Source organism: Pituophis catenifer, unplaced genomic scaffold, assembly GCF_029215685.1.
Source record: "Pituophis catenifer annectens isolate HBS135680 unplaced genomic scaffold, rPitCat1.0.hap2 SCAF_1, whole genome shotgun sequence".
NCBI classification, from domain to species: domain Eukaryota; kingdom Metazoa; phylum Chordata; class Lepidosauria; order Squamata; family Colubridae; genus Pituophis; species Pituophis catenifer.
In genome coordinates this window covers 236,716,489-236,732,021 of record NW_027256881.1, presented here as the reverse complement: position 1 = coordinate 236,732,021, position 15,533 = coordinate 236,716,489, and the positions used below count along the sequence as shown (strand labels likewise).

Here is a 15,533-nt window from a genome sequence, read left to right as displayed (position 1 = left end):
ACAAAAGGCGATTACACGACTCCTGGACACTGCAACGGTCATAAATGTGAGCCAGTTGTCAAGAATTGCAATGTAAATCATGTGACCATGGGGATGCTATAATAGTTGTAAGTGTGGAAAACCGTCTTAAGTCACTTTTCTCAGTGATGTTGTAACTTTGAACAGTCACTAAATGAACAGTCACTATCTGTACTGAATTTCTCCTGCTATTTTGACTTTTTTTTTTAAACTCACTTCCTTATTCATTTTCAACCAGGCTAGGGAACATTTATTCCCATTTATTGAATAAACCAAAATTAGCTCAGCAACTCACACTAAATTATGATCAAAATTATCTCACTCCTGGTTGCCTGTGCTGGATCAACCAACTATGGTTTCTGGCGTCCCCGCCCAGTGAAATGATGCTGGGCAGCATCGGCAGAGAAAGTACTGTAATAAAGGAGATCCCGATCATTTTCTCCATCGTTTCGCGTTCACAAATATATTCAAGAACTCTTTACCTTTACAGGGCGCTTTCTATGAGCCGAGGATTGGAAACAGAAGACGACAACGGGGAGACCTCCAGCAAACCTTCCAGGACCCCAAAAAAAGAGGAAATGACTCCGCAAGTTCTTGCGTAGGCTTTTCAAAAGGCGGGGATGGCATAGAGAAAGTGATTTGTTTCCTCAAATTTTTTTTCCGGGGCGGTGATTGAGATCCTGAAAGATGCCCATAGCTCGGCAAAAGCGCGATTCCAAAAAGCGATTCCCGCCCATTTCCCTTTGAAAGGCGGGAAATGGAAAGTCTCCGCTAGCCCAGAAACGAAAGGGAAAACTAGATCGAGTTGCTGATAAATTCCCGGGTTTTTATTATGACCTCTTGGGGCGCTCTGGATCGATCCCTGGGAAGTGGCAGAAGTAGATTCCAGCCCGCGGAAAGTGTCGGCGAAGCCGGGAAGGGATAGCATCGGGATCGTTTCCCTGCCACTGGAAAGCGGGAAAAGACTACCGGGGGTTGGATGGGAAGACCGTCGTCGGCGTGATTCAAAGCTCACGAATTTAAGCCCCGTTCGCATTCCAGCCCTTATGTGAAAAATGGGGACCGGGGCGAGAGAAAAAAACGAGTTCACCCAATCCAATCACTTAACCCTGGCCCAAAATGTGAGCGAAGAGCCAGATCTTCAAGATCCTTGGGAACCCCATTGGGGTGGGGACCATCCGTAGCTCAGAGTGCGGGTGCTGTAACAGGGAAGGCGATCTTCTAGGGCGCCTTTGTTTAATCCCATGGTTCTTAAACTTGGGAAATTTTTAAGGTGTGTGGACTTAAACTGCCAGAAATTCCAAGCCAGCAAAGCCCTACTCCAGTTCAAAGTATTTAGATGCAGCCAAAGGCTCACCTCTTCTTAGAGGGATGTTTCCCGAACTTGGCATTTTAAGATATGTGGACTTCCAATTCCCAGAATCCCCCAGCCAGTATGTTGGCTGGGGAATTCTTGGAATTGAAATCCACACATCTTAAAATTTGCAAGGTTGGGCAACACTGATTTAACTACAACAACAAAAACAAAAAACCCTTTAAGTGTGCCAGCCCTGCCAGATCGAACCAGCCAGGATGATGATGATGTCAATTTCCAAGAAAGTGCAAAAATTTAAATGAGAATTGTTCTGCATGGAACAGTTAAATATTTCCTCCTCACCGACTCATTGCTGTAGGAATTTCGCTTTGTGAGAATAAAAGGAGGGAACATTCTCTCAATGGTTTTTTTCCCCTCTAACTCCAGAATAAGGAATTCAAATTTCTCTTTTACCCTCAGCACTCTTTCCCCGGAGCATAAGGTAAGGATGATGTGTGCTTTTGAAAAGGGGAAGGGATGGGATAGGAAAGGCAACCATAAGGCATGCACATTCTCCAAGAATACATAATACGGTATAGAATAACAGAGTTGGAAGGACCTTGGAGATCTTCTAATCCAACAGAACATCTAGAAGAGCAACGGTGTCTCTATATTTTCTTTTCTGCCTCCTGTAAATTGTGCCACTATTCTGGTCTTCAATAAATTAGGAAATGAAAAAAAAACCAGTAGAAATACAGGCAGCTGTTATATAGTAGTGTCTTTTGAAGAGCTTCATAAAAGTTTCTGAAAGAGGCATAGCAATTGCACGCTAAAGAGATCGCCTTAAAAGGCTTTTCCAAGAAAAGATCAATTCCCTTCAATCCCTTTCAATGGATTGGATTGTAGGGAATAGTGTATTCTTTCTTTAGTGGGAAAGTTACTGGATTTTTTCCCCCACCGGAATGTCATTTTAAGCAATGGATGGAAGCTAATTAAGGAGAGAATCAACCTGGCACTAAGACATTTCTTGACAGTTTTAACTATCAGTGGAACAATTTGCCTCCAGAAGTTGTGGGTGCTCCAAAACTGGAAGTTTTTAAGAAGAGATTGGACAACCATTTGTCTGAAATGGTACAGGGTTTCTTGCCTGATCAGAGAGTTGGACTAGAAGACCTCCAAGGTCCCTTCCAACTCAGTTATTCTGTTATTCTGCAATGGAATGGTGACTGATCAATTAAAAAAAACACTTGGTGAAACATCACCTCATCAAGAACTTTGAGAGAACAGTACCTTTGGAAGGGGGTAGTTTTCTATTTTTTACCTTTTTTTCCAGAGGACAGTTTGAAAAATAGATGCAATGGAAATTCATGCCTCAGTGGATCTTATTACTGTAGGGTAACAAATTGGCCTTCCTTTCTTCCCAGCTCCTCCCCTAATTTTTCCACTAAGCAACTCAAGTCATTTAATGGTCAGAAGAAGAAAAAAAGCAGAAGGAAAGCAATGAAAATGTGGCTGAGGTCTCAAGGTGGCTTTATATATGGTAGCTAAGAGGAAACACTGCCGTCATGACAACGGTATCACATAAGAAGTTTACTTAATTATGTTGTCTGTTTATTTCCCACCATCAGAGACAGCTGGTGAGCTTTGATAGAGCACTGGAAGCATTAACACAAGTGCCAACATAAAGATAGTTCTGAGTATGTTTTTAGACAAGTGTACAACCTGAACCAAATAATTGCTCAGCTAAAGCTTGATCTCAATAATACCTATCCATCAGCACAAATATTTCACCAGGGGAGGTCTAAAAAGCAAGTGCACAATAAAATCTCATTCAAGTTTACTCAGAAGTCCCTTCATTTAAATAAGATTGATTCTGGTACATACCATAGAATTGTAGGCTACGTAGCACAAATACATACAGTAAATTCACAATTTCTAATGAATCAACCGCATATCTATACCCAACTCTGAGTATTGGATTATCTGTTTCTGTTTCTATAGTGGTATGGAACAAAATAAAAATTAAATGTGTTTGTATGTGTTTGCACCATGACAAATAACACCTGTAGAATTAGTCCCAATAAATAATTCAATAATCTAAAAAAAAAGAAATTTTAAGTAAAAACGTGGCAAGTCTTTTCACTGAATAATGAAAAAATTAACAGTGTCATACATGTAGTCCTTGACTTATGACCACAACTCAGCCCAACATTTTCGTTGCTAAGCAAGATGGTTTTTAAATGAGTTTTGCCTATTTTACAACCTTTCTTGCCACAGTGGTTACATGAATCACTGCAGTTGTTAAGTTAGTAGAACATAATAGTTAAGTGAATTTGGATTCCTCATTGACTTTGCTTAGCCGAAGGTCCCAAAAGGTAATCACCTGATCCTGAGACACTATAACCATCAAATATGTGCCAATTGCCAAGCATCTGGATTTTGATCATATGACCATGGGGATGCTGCAGCAGTTGTTAAGTTGAAAAATGGTCATAATTGATTTTTTTCAGTGCTGTTGTAAGTTGGAACAGTCATTAAATGAATGCTGTAAGTCGAGCGCTACCTGTATACATCTCAATAATTAGGGCCAAGGAATCCAGATAACAGTAATTTAAAGGTAAAGTTTCCCCTCGCACATATGTGCTAGTCATTCCCGACTCTAGGGGGTGGTGCTCATCTCCGTTTCAAAGCGGAAGAGCCAGTGCTGACCGAAGACATCTCCGTGGTCGTGTGGCCAGCATGACTAAACGCCAAAGACGCACGGAACACTGTTACCTTCCCACCAAAGGTGGTCCCTATTTTTCTACTTGCATTTTTACATGCTTTCAAACTGCTAGGTTGGCAGAAGCTGGGACAAGTAACAACAGCTCACCCTGTTACACGGCACTAGGGATTCGAACCGCCGAACTGCCGACCTCTCTGATCTTAGCCACTGAGCCACCACTCAGTGTGTAAACATTAGTAAATAGTAATTTACTAGTGTACTAATTTTAATAGCAAACTCATATGTATGTGAAGTAAATGAGATCTTACAATGCACATGAAACTAAGACCCAGATTCAGAGAAGGCTACCTTTAAATAAGGGAAGGTGTTAATTTGTTGTATTAACGTACCTTCCAATAGCCATCTGTGGCCTTGGACTTTAACTTATAAATAGTTAAAGAATTATCACGATATAGAAGCCAAGTCTTAAACAACCTTTTAAACTCAATTTGCAAATATATCATAAAATCATATCAGCCTGTAGCAAAGTGCTGTAATGCATATTAAGTACTTTAGGCATATGTATTGGACCTGTAATAATTAGGATTATTATCTCCTTTTTAAAATCTAGGAATTACAATTGCCATCTTCAAGCCAGCTGACAAACAGCAGGTATTATTTCTACATGCACAAATAACTTTGCTTTCTTTAAACCTCATTTAATGAAGATCTTACATTCTCTTCTAAGAGACAGCTTCTTAGTTTGTGTCTGTGTATATACACAGGTAGATGCCTCAGGTCCATGTAGCCCCAACCCATTGAGCTTTCATAACACTTTATAAACCTGGCTCTTCCGACAAGCTTTGGATGGCATGTAGTGATTGGTTCTCTGATATTGCTTGATTGAATATCTGTTTGTTTAGTTATCCTTCCATAAGATACAGCTTGGATTTAACTGTTGAGTTTGACATTTAAAAAAAAAAACATTTTACTATTTTTTTTACTTGCTTCAATCCTCTTTTGCTACCTGGAGTCATTTCATCAGTATACAAATTAATAAATATTTTATGAAAAATATTAAGAGTCAAGCAAAAGACATAATGATTCTGATGAAAAGAAAAATTGTTCTGGATGTGGATGAAAAGGGCTAAATGAGAAGGCTCCCACAGAATGAAAAGAATTAAAAATAAAAGTGTTGAAATCATTTTGGATCAAACTGAAATAAGGAAATGCTCAAACCGGTATATTGGCATGGAATGATAGTGATAGATTAAAGGCTGGAATTGGAACCAAGGATAGAAATGTTACTGTACAAGGAAAGTTGCTGAAAAGTAAGCAACAAGTGCTGTGAGAAATGTTGAAAAATGGTAAAGGTGCAGTGTAGATAGTGACTGTGTGATAGTGTGACTGAGAAAAAGGTTAAACTATCAACATGATTTGAGTAGCATTTCCAAGGTAATCTGTCCATCCGATCAATGCCTTCCACTGAATCAACCAGAAAAAAAATCCAGGTCTAACTTCCAAAGATTAGAGGAGTCCTATTTCTATTTACTAAAGGTGGATAATTATGCATGGTGAGCCATTACTGTTGGCTCTGTTGTTGTAGATAGAATTTATGATGGATTAATAAAAATAACAAGACATTTATGGTTTGGATCTCTATTCTTGATTGCATTGCCCGTTAGATGTTCAATGAGATGTATGTCAATGCTTGCAGTGGGCACGTAAGACTAGTTTGCCTAAGGCTACTTCCATACTAATAGTCTAGTCCAGGGTCTCCAACCTTGGGAACTTTAAGCCTGGTGGACGTCAACTCCCAGAATTCCCCAGCCAGCAAGGCTGGGGAATTCTGGGAGTTGACGTCCACCAGGCTTAAAGTTCTCAAGGTTGGAGATCCCTGGCTCTAGTCTATAGCGTTATCAATTTAAAACAATATACATTTGTTGTATGTTTTATTTAGTATTTGTTTTCAATTTCACCCTTTATACAACATTTATGCTTCGCTGTATTATGAGACTGTGGCGACTATTTTCATCAAAACAAAACAACCCATCCACTTCAAATAGCAAGCTAGACATTAGACAACACTCTGATTGTTCCATGAGCTTGTGGGCAGCTCTGAAAAATGTAGCAGAATAGCCTGTTTTAGTATGTGGTAACAATCTGCAAGAACATCGGATGGGCAACCAAGGGTGCAGCTCTTGAGAAGGTTGAATTGAGACACAGAGGTTGCCTTCATCCACAGATTCCAACTCAACATTCTGCCTTTTGTGGGGGCAAATGAAGCACTTTTTTGGGAAGTCCAGCAGCATGACTTGGTAGCTCTGGATCTGAAAGTGCTATAGACAGCTTCAGTAAAGTATTTCTTTGAGTGGCGCATGTCAAAACCAACTTCTTTATTTTTCCCATAGAAATCTACTACAATGGAAAATCCAGTACATACACCAGCAGAACAGTTACATAATCTGGTTTTACACTTTCAAACAAAAATGCTACTGTCCCATGATGTCAGGTCATTTCGAAATAATAAACTCCACTCACAGAATGATGGCATAATGAGTGGTTTCTGATCCAGAAGCGAAAAGGTCGAGCCAAGAATCTAGGAAAAAAAGGGGCCAAGAATAAAATGATGTTGAAAAAGAGACTTACCTATTAATACAGTGCAGATATCCACAGCCAATGCAGAAGCAGGAACGAAAATGTCAGAATGTGCAAGTATAGAGAGCACATCTTCACTGTTACGACTTGAGAACCATTCCTCATGTATCAATTGACTTTTCTAATATAAGCGTATGTGACAATAACTGCTTGGGATTTCCATTTCAATACTAATAAACCAATCAAATGCATTTACAGGTAGTCCTCAATTTACAACAAACAGTTCATTTAGTGACCATTTGCAGTTACGACGTCACTGATAAAAGTGACATTACTGTTTTTTACACTTATGACCATTGCAATATCCCCATGGTCATATGATCAAAATATGGATGCTTAGCAACTGGCTCATATTTATGACGATTGCATGTGAGCCCATTTACAACCTTCGGACAAGCAAAGTCAATGGGGAAGCCAGATTCACTTAACCAGGTTACCAACTTAACAACTGCAGTGGTCCACTTAACAAGACAATTCATAAAACGGGACAAAACTCACTTAACAAATGTCTTATTTAGGAACAGAAATTTTGGGCTAAATTGTCATAAGTCGAGTGCTACTTATATTTCCTTGTAGCTAAAGCTACAGGGCTAATTCCTGCTGGTTAGCAGAAAGCTGTTTGGTGTAGTAGTTACAGTGCTGGCCTAGAAACCAGAGGATGGTGAGTTCTAGTCCCACCATAGGCATGAAAGCCAGATGGATGATTTTGGGCCAGTCACATTCTCTCAGTCAACCCACCCCACAGAGTTGTGAGAAAACTTGGAGGAGGAAGGACTATTAAGGTATGTTTATCACCCTTTCTTATAAAGTAATAAAGTGGGGTTAAAAATCTAAATAATAATATGCAAGAATTATTGTATTATGCAATTCCAATTTAAATTAATCTAGCCCAATTTGAGTTGGAACCTCTAACCATATGATAAAACTGTTCTGCCCCACCTGTTCTTTTCTAGACATGTTGGATTTCAGCTTTCATTTAATGGACTTAACTTTGTTGTTGGGAAAAATAGAAGGAGGAAGCCATATTAATATGTTTCACACTTGAGTTATTTATAAAGTAACAAAGATGGATTAAAAAAAAACCTTTTAGAATGACCATGATGATGGAAGTCCAAGTCCAACATATTCAAAGGTTAGGGAAAGCTATAATAGAGAACAATTCCCTATCACAGGGAATATTCCTCCTGTCCTTAGGAAGGAATTCTGTGCAGATAACTAAACTGGATTTTAAAATTAAAAAAAAATTGGGGCAGAATCTGTCTATGACCATAGTAAGAGCTCTGATTACGTCCTTTAATTCAGCATTTTCATTTCTTACTATACCTAACAGATAGTTTTAGGGAGTTCCAAAGCAAGGTAAGAAAGACCTCAGCTCAGTGGTAAAATCCAAATTTTTTTACTACCAGTTCTGTGGGCGTGACTTGGTGGGCATGGCTTGGTGGGCATGGTGTGGCTTGGTGGGCGTGGCTTGGTGGGCATTGCAGGGGAATGATACTGCAAAATCTCCATTCCCACCCCACTCCTGGGGGAAGGATATTGCAAAATCTCCATTCCAACCCCACTCTGGAGCCAGCAACTCTGAACTACTCAAAATTTCCGCTACCGGTTCTCCGAACTACTCAGAATTTCCACTACCGGTTCTCCAGAGCCCGTCAGAATCTGCAGGATTTCACCCCTGCCTCAGCTCTGTTTCACTGTTGTCTTCTCCAAACATTTGTTATTTGAAGGCATATTGGATACAACTAATATTAGCTCTGACTTTTGTATAAAGTCCTCTGACTTTATTCTCTGGCTTTTGTATAAAGCTGTTTGATCAGCCAAACGTCTCTGAACATTGTGGCTGTGAATTCAAGACATTAATTATGCCTGGTTTGAAGATCAAAGTTTTTTTAGATTTTTTTTTTCAAGTAAATGCGCAGTTTTATTGGAGAATGATTGAATAATGTATGTGATGTGTTCTGAAGTGAATCGCTTGACAGGTTTATATGAATATTAAATCTCAGGATGGTAATTGGATTCAGAAATCCAATTCTAGCGGCACTTTTGGGCCAAGGAATGTGTGGGTGTCTGCTTCTGAACCTCTCAGCGCATGGTAAAAGACTCCATATTCCAAAATCTACAGATAGTTCATGCAGTGGGGTGGCCCTAATTCTTTGAAATGAACAAAGAATTCCCAAATGAATTCACTACAGGTAGTCCTCGACTTATGACCACAATTGAGCCCAAAATTTATGTTGTTAACTGAGACATTTGTTTTTTGCCCCATTTTACAACTTTTCTTGCCACAGTTGTTAAGTAAATCACTGCAGCTGGAAAGCCAGTAACTTGGTTATTAAGTGAATGTGGCTTCCCCATTTACTCTGCTTGTCGAAAGGTCGTAAAAGGTGATCACGTGACCTTGGGACACAGCAATGGTCTTAAATATGAACCAGTTGCCAAGCATCTGAATTTTGATCACATGATCGTAGGCATGCTGCAAAGGTCGTGATTGTGAAAAACACGTCATAAGTCACATTTTTCAGTGCCATTGTAACAGTCAATAAGCAAACTGTCGTAAGTTGAGGACTACCTGTACCTGTACCTAAATTTGAGTGGACAACAGTTCTGAAGTTCAAACCCTTCTGACACCAGTTCTTAGTGGACAACAGTTCTGAATGAGAAAGATATAGATATGAATCTCATTGTTTCCATAAGTAGCTGAAATGCCTCTTCATACCCACAAGTCAACTGTGTCAGCATGATCTCCAAAGTTTGCAAAGCTGTAGATGGAGGGGGGAGCAAAGGAAGAACAGCTAAAGAGTAGCCTAAAAAGTAGGTGAGTCATTGGCTTAGAAATGCTGACTACCACAGTACGACCTATCAATGGGCAGATAAAAACAAAGGAGCAAATATTTGCTAAACAAACAACTGAAGCTGAACTGACTGATTTCCAGGGGCAACCAGGCAGAATTTTTTCAGATAAGCACAAAGAGATATCACATGTGAGTTTTCTCAAAAGGGGACCCTACTTGTCAAATTCTTCTTTGGGGCATTTGTCCTCTTACTCTCTAGGTCAGTGATGGCTAACCCTTTTGCCGTCACATGCCAAAAGCATGGGAGCGTGGGCGGATCGTGCGCACGCGTGTCCACACCCATAATTCAATGCACCCCCGCCCCACCCCCTTGCACATCTGCACACGACCCCCCCCCTTACTCCCTCCGCTTTTTGCATGTGACGGCAAAAAGATTATTGTGGGCCCGGTAGGCCCGGTTTTCACCCTCCCCAGGCTCCAGAGGCTTTCTTGGAGCCTGGGGAGGGTGAAAACTGCCTCCCCCCACCATCCGAGGCCCTCCAGAGGCTGGAAACGGCCCATTGGCGATGCGTGCTGGAGCTGAGCACACATTAGCCAACAGATATGACTTGCCCACAGATATGGCTCCGCGTGCCACCTGTGGCACGCGTGCCATTGGTTCGCCATCACGGCTCTAGGTTTTTACTCTTCTATTCTCTTCAGGGTGGTTTCATGGACTGATAGTAAAAATAAATCCAAACTGGGAGCTCAGTCATCTTTTCAATATCCTAAACAGACCTTATCTGTGCTCATGCTTTGGTTCTTCTCCAATTCCAGCCATTTCTTGGATGTCTTATTAAGTACAGGTAGTCCTCGACTTACGACCACAATTGAGCCCAAAATTTATGTTGTTAAGTGAGAATTCGTTAAGTGAGTTTTGTCCCATTGTACGACATTTCTTGTCACAGTTGTTAAGTGAATCAGTGTGATTGATCAGTTAGTAACCTGGTTGTTAAGTATATCTGGCCCCCCCATTGACAGAAGGTTGCAAAAAGGGGATCACATGACCCTGGGATACTGCAACGGTCATAAGTATGAGTCTGCCAAACATTTGAATTTTGATCACATGATCATGGGGATGCTGGCAACGGTTGTAACTGTGAAAAAGGGTCCTAAGTCCCTTTTTTCAGTGCCATTTTGAACGGTTTCTAAATGAACTGTTGTAAGTCGAGGACTATCTATACATAAAATATGGGGGAATATAAACTCTGGGGGAAGAAAAAGGGAGACAAAAGAGAAATGTGTAATTTGCAATGTATAACATTTCTGTAGAACAAGAGAGCCTTTTGGTTAATAATTCCTCCTTCTCACAGATGGATGAATTTTTTGCCCAGAGCAGAAATTATTTACACTGAAAATAATTTCAGTGAGAAAAAATACAAAGGAAAGAATGCAAAAGAAGGAGGGGGTAAGGAGGTGAAGGGGAGAGAAGGGACTTTCCCAAGAAAGTTTCTGTTTCGATTCTGCTTGAAAACTGCTGCCTGAAAAATCATATGACTCATGGCTCTCCTCAGTAGGGACACTCCCCTCATGTTTCAGTTATCCAATCCTATTATTTGGGAAAATCAAAGTTCCTCTTTAGTCTCTTTGCGTCTACCCTTTTTTTAAAAAAAAAAAAATCAGTGATAAACTGAGCAAAGTAGCTGAGAGTTTGTCTCAGAAAGAAGCAAAGCTCAGAAAGAAGCCGTGGACCTGGAGAATCAAGCAAGGTAAGCAATGAATTCAGATGAATTTTCCAAAGTTAAGAGGCAACCCAATTAGGACCAAAGAGTTAAGGAGATTTGCAGAGTTTTGAATGTGTCCAGCCTTTGTTTTGGAGGCTACGCTGCTACATATTTTCTACAAATCAAAAAATATAGAATCATAGGGCTGGAGGTTATCTAGTCCGACTACCTGGTCAAGGCAGACGATCTTACACCATCCAGATCAAATGGTTGTCCAGTCTGTTCTTGAAAACCTCCAGCGATGGAGCATTTGGGAGGGCAAAGTCGTTCCACTGATTTAATTGTTCTCACTGTCAGGAAGTTTCTCCTTTGTTGTAGGCTGGATCTTTTTTTAATGAGCTTCCACCCCTTGCTTCTTATCTTACCCTCAGGAGCTTTGGAGAATAAGACAACTTCCTTATCTCAGTGACTTTCGGCAACTGTTTCCTATTATCTCTGTATGTTATTGTTTCATTCTGCCCCTCAAGTACTGGAAGAGAGCTGTTGTACTTAAAGCTGCTTCCTCTTTGCTGCTATTCCCTACTCCCCCCTATGCCATGTAAATCACTGTCAGAGGCATATGGGAGAGGGAGGCTAATTCTCAGCAGAAAGCCAGAATGAGGTCATAACTTGGGTTTATCATAGTTTTTCCAATTGAAAGAAGCAACCTGGTTGATATATATTATAAAAGCACAAGTGATGGTCTATTATATGTACAGTATATCGCAGCCATTTTGTGTCTGTGCGTTGTGTGTGTAGCAAAATGTTATTTGAAAGGATTGGATTATATGTTAACTTTTACAGCAATACTAAGCCATTTTTTTTTAATCATTCAGTTATGTCTACCATGGGTAAATCCATTTGAACACATTTCTCCTTCCACTGAATTGCCAGAAATTGTACTTGTAACATTTGATTGTTATCTTACCTAGCTTTCTCCCCCTCTAGCAGCTTTGGCTTTGATGATGCTGGCTATGAGTTCTGATTTTTGGAGGCATCGGCTTAGCAAAAGGTGGTTCAAGAAATAACAAATAATCTTTTAAGTAATGAAACTTTTCTCTCTTTTCAGGACTGGGCAAGTAAAGTGGCCTTTTCCCCTCCTTGACCATGGCATTTTGGTTTTGGCCTCTCTTGGTGTTGCTGAGTATAGAGAGTGCAAGAGCTGAAGATCCAGGATTCAAAGCTTGCAGACTTCAAGGTCTCAGTGAAAAGATACTAGAAGTCCTACCTGGAGGTGGCTGGGACAACTTGCGCAATGTGGAGATGGGCAAGGTCATGACCCTCAACTACTCCCAATGCCAGACCACTGAAGATGGCGAGTACCTCATTCCCAACGATGTCTTTGTGGTGCCCCTCAAGAAGAGCACAATGGAGATTCACTCTGAAATTATTAAAGACTGGCTGTCCTACACTGATGCATTTTCCGAATCCATCAATGCTGAGGCTTCCTACCTCACCGTGCTCAATGGCAGGTTCTCCGCTGGTTCCCAAGAAACAAAGACCCACAATGTCTATGATGAGACAGTCACCACAAGAGTGCAAGTACGGCATCACGTTTACTCTGTGAAAGCTCAACCATCCTTCACTTTCCACAAGGACTTCCGTCATCAGCTTGTGAGCATAGGCAACCAGTTGGAGAACAACCAGAGTCGGATTGCTGAGTATATGGCAGAAATGCTGGTATTAAGCTACGGCACACATGTCCTCACAAGTGTGGAGGCTGGAGCGTCCCTCATACAAGAAGATCAGGTGAAAAAGAAGTTTTTGCTCGACAACGACGCTCAGAAAGCAAGCATCACTGCCTTGGCCTCTGCTACTTTTTTCCACAAAGTCAATGTGGGAATTGGGACCTCCATGGAAGCTTTGAGTAATATGACTAAGGAGTATCTGGCGAATACAGTAAATTCCAAATTGGAGAGCCGGGGCAGTGTGCCCTTCTATCCTGGCATCACCCTCCAGAAATGGCAGGAGGGCATCCCCAATGGTTTAGTGGCGATAGGCAAGTCAGGGCTTCCTCTGCCATTTTTCATCACCCCTGACGCCTTACCTGAATTGCCAGAGCCTACAGTTCATCGAGTGGCCACTACAGTGGAAAACGCTATCCGCCTCTTCTACGCAATCAACACCCACCCAGGCTGCGTTGAGCCCGGCTCAAAGAATTTCAACTTCCAGGCTAATGTGGATGACGGCTCGTGCCAAAATCTCAGCACCAATTATACCTTTGGTGGAATCTTTCAGGAGTGCGATGGGGTTTCGGGACAGGACCCAGAAGAGCTTTGCCAGGCTTACCGTATCCAGAACCCTTTGACTGGCAGCTACTCTTGCCCACAGAACTATTCGGCTGTCCTGCTGCATGAAGAGCAACGTACCGCCAACCAGCCCAAGATGGAGTGTCATCAGGACTGCAATACTTGCTGGCTTGTGTTTAAGTGCTGTAAGAAAGTGTGTGGCATCCGCTACTATCCCAGCACAGTGAAGTTCTTTGCTTATTGGTGTGCTGCCACTGGTCCAATAGTTCAGAGCACAGGATTTCTCTTTGGAGGACTCTACAGCACCGGGAATGAGAACCCAGTGACTAGCACCTATACCTGTCCAGCCTACTTCTTCCCCTTGGTCCTGTTTGATAATCTGAAGGTGTGCGTCAGCAATGACTATGAGATGGGCTCCCGCTTTGCGGTGCCCTTTGGTGGCTTCTTCAGCTGCCAATCTGGAAATCCTCTGGCAGGCTTTCGAAAGGGTCAAAGCCCTGGAATCCTTCAGGATTTTTTCTACCAAGATTCTCCTACTAAATACCCCATGAAATGTCCAGCTGGGCATAGTCAACATAAGGCGTATTTGAGTGACGGCTGTGAAATTCTCTATTGTTTGCAGGCAGGGACACTTTTTGCTCAGCAATTGGCTCCCATCAAGCTCCCTCCTTTCCTGCGCACACCGTCCCCAAATGGCAGCCTTTCTGAAACAATCCTGGTGAGCACTGAAGGTAGCCAAGCCTGGGTCAAAATAGGGCAGAGTGGGAGCTGGAGGTTGGCCAATGGCACAGATGGGAAGGAAATAGCTAGTCTTTTCCAGGGAAACGACAGCTTGGCCCTATCAAGTGGGGCCATTGCTGGGATTTGCATCGCAGTGATGGTAGTCTTGGTTATCTTCCTTTTTGTTGTGTTCAGAATTCGGCGCTACAAGATGAGAGGCTACCAAGAGGTGACAAATGAGCACCTAGTCAACGATGGCAGAAACTATAGAACCACAGAAACACCTCCAGAGTTTAGTGCTGCTTAAAACATCTTTTCATCTATTCTTTGAAGTTTAATTCCAATTGTGGGGAGCTGAATCTGGGAAGCGGGAGAGGCAGAATAATAATGGAAAGCTGTGTAGGGTAGGAGAAGTAAGCATTAACTATGGGTGTACATAAAAATGTTTAGCCTGGCTAGGTGGTTCAGTGGCTAAGATGCTGAACTTGTCAATCAGAAAGGTCGGCAGTTTGGCAGTTCGAATCCCTAGTATAGGTCTCCCGCATGAGCAGGGGGTTGGACTAGATGACCTCCAAGGTCCCTTCCAACTCTGTTACTGTTTGACCAAAATGATGATAACCACGTTCCAGGCAAAATAATTTGTTTTGAATTGAGTGAACACAGGTAATCAATCATTCACTTACCTGAATACAGGTAAAATAAGCAATCTGAGAGAAATCAGGTGAACGATCTAAGCTTTATCCTGAATGTCAAATTACCTCAGTGAAAGGAAATTAATTCAGATGTAACAATATAGCTTTTTGTTTGAGCAACTGTAGTTCTGTAGCTGAAAGAGAATAGATTACACTGACAAGACAAGATAGGAAAGAACTTAAAAGTAATTTTAGCAGACTGATTTAGAGCAAGAACAGCTCTTTCTATAGTGTACTGAGAATTCATTTATATGTAAGGGAATTTATTTTACTTTTATTGCAGCTTGACAGCCCTCACTTGATACATTTTTAAAAAGCGGATGAGCAACAATACCAAGTAGAATCAAGCTTCCTTTGGGAGTTGCTCAATAGATTCTTTGTCAATCTAATAAATTCTGTGTTGTTGTTGTTGTTTAGAAAAAAGGCTTTGACCACTTAGGTGATGATTTTTCATCACTGCCTTATGAAATCAGCCCTAATTGGTAAGATTTAAATAACTGCTTTAATTCCTGGAAACATATGGGTTTATCAACATATTAAAGTATTACAAAAGTCAACTTGTATTGGAAAATAGAGATCAATTTTGCCTTAAGCCTAATATATGTGGCAATATTCTGAAATGCTTTATTGCTGAACACTTTTGTTTATTCTCTTTGCTTATCAC

At 41.2% G+C, this 15,533-nt stretch overlaps 1 protein-coding gene across 1 annotated transcript; it reads left to right on the top strand.

The window, feature by feature from the left end:
- Positions 1 to 11,129: 11,129 nt before the first annotated feature.
- On the top strand, positions 11,130 to 15,517 carry LOC139327437 (macrophage-expressed gene 1 protein-like). The gene is made up of 2 exons (XM_070957266.1): positions 11,130 to 11,214; positions 12,278 to 15,517. The coding sequence occupies exon 2, from the start codon at positions 12,316 to 12,318 to the stop codon at positions 14,482 to 14,484; it is 2,169 nt and encodes a 722-aa protein (XP_070813367.1). The 5' UTR covers positions 11,130 to 11,214; positions 12,278 to 12,315; the 3' UTR covers positions 14,485 to 15,517.
- The last annotated feature ends 16 nt before the right edge of the window (positions 15,518 to 15,533 follow it).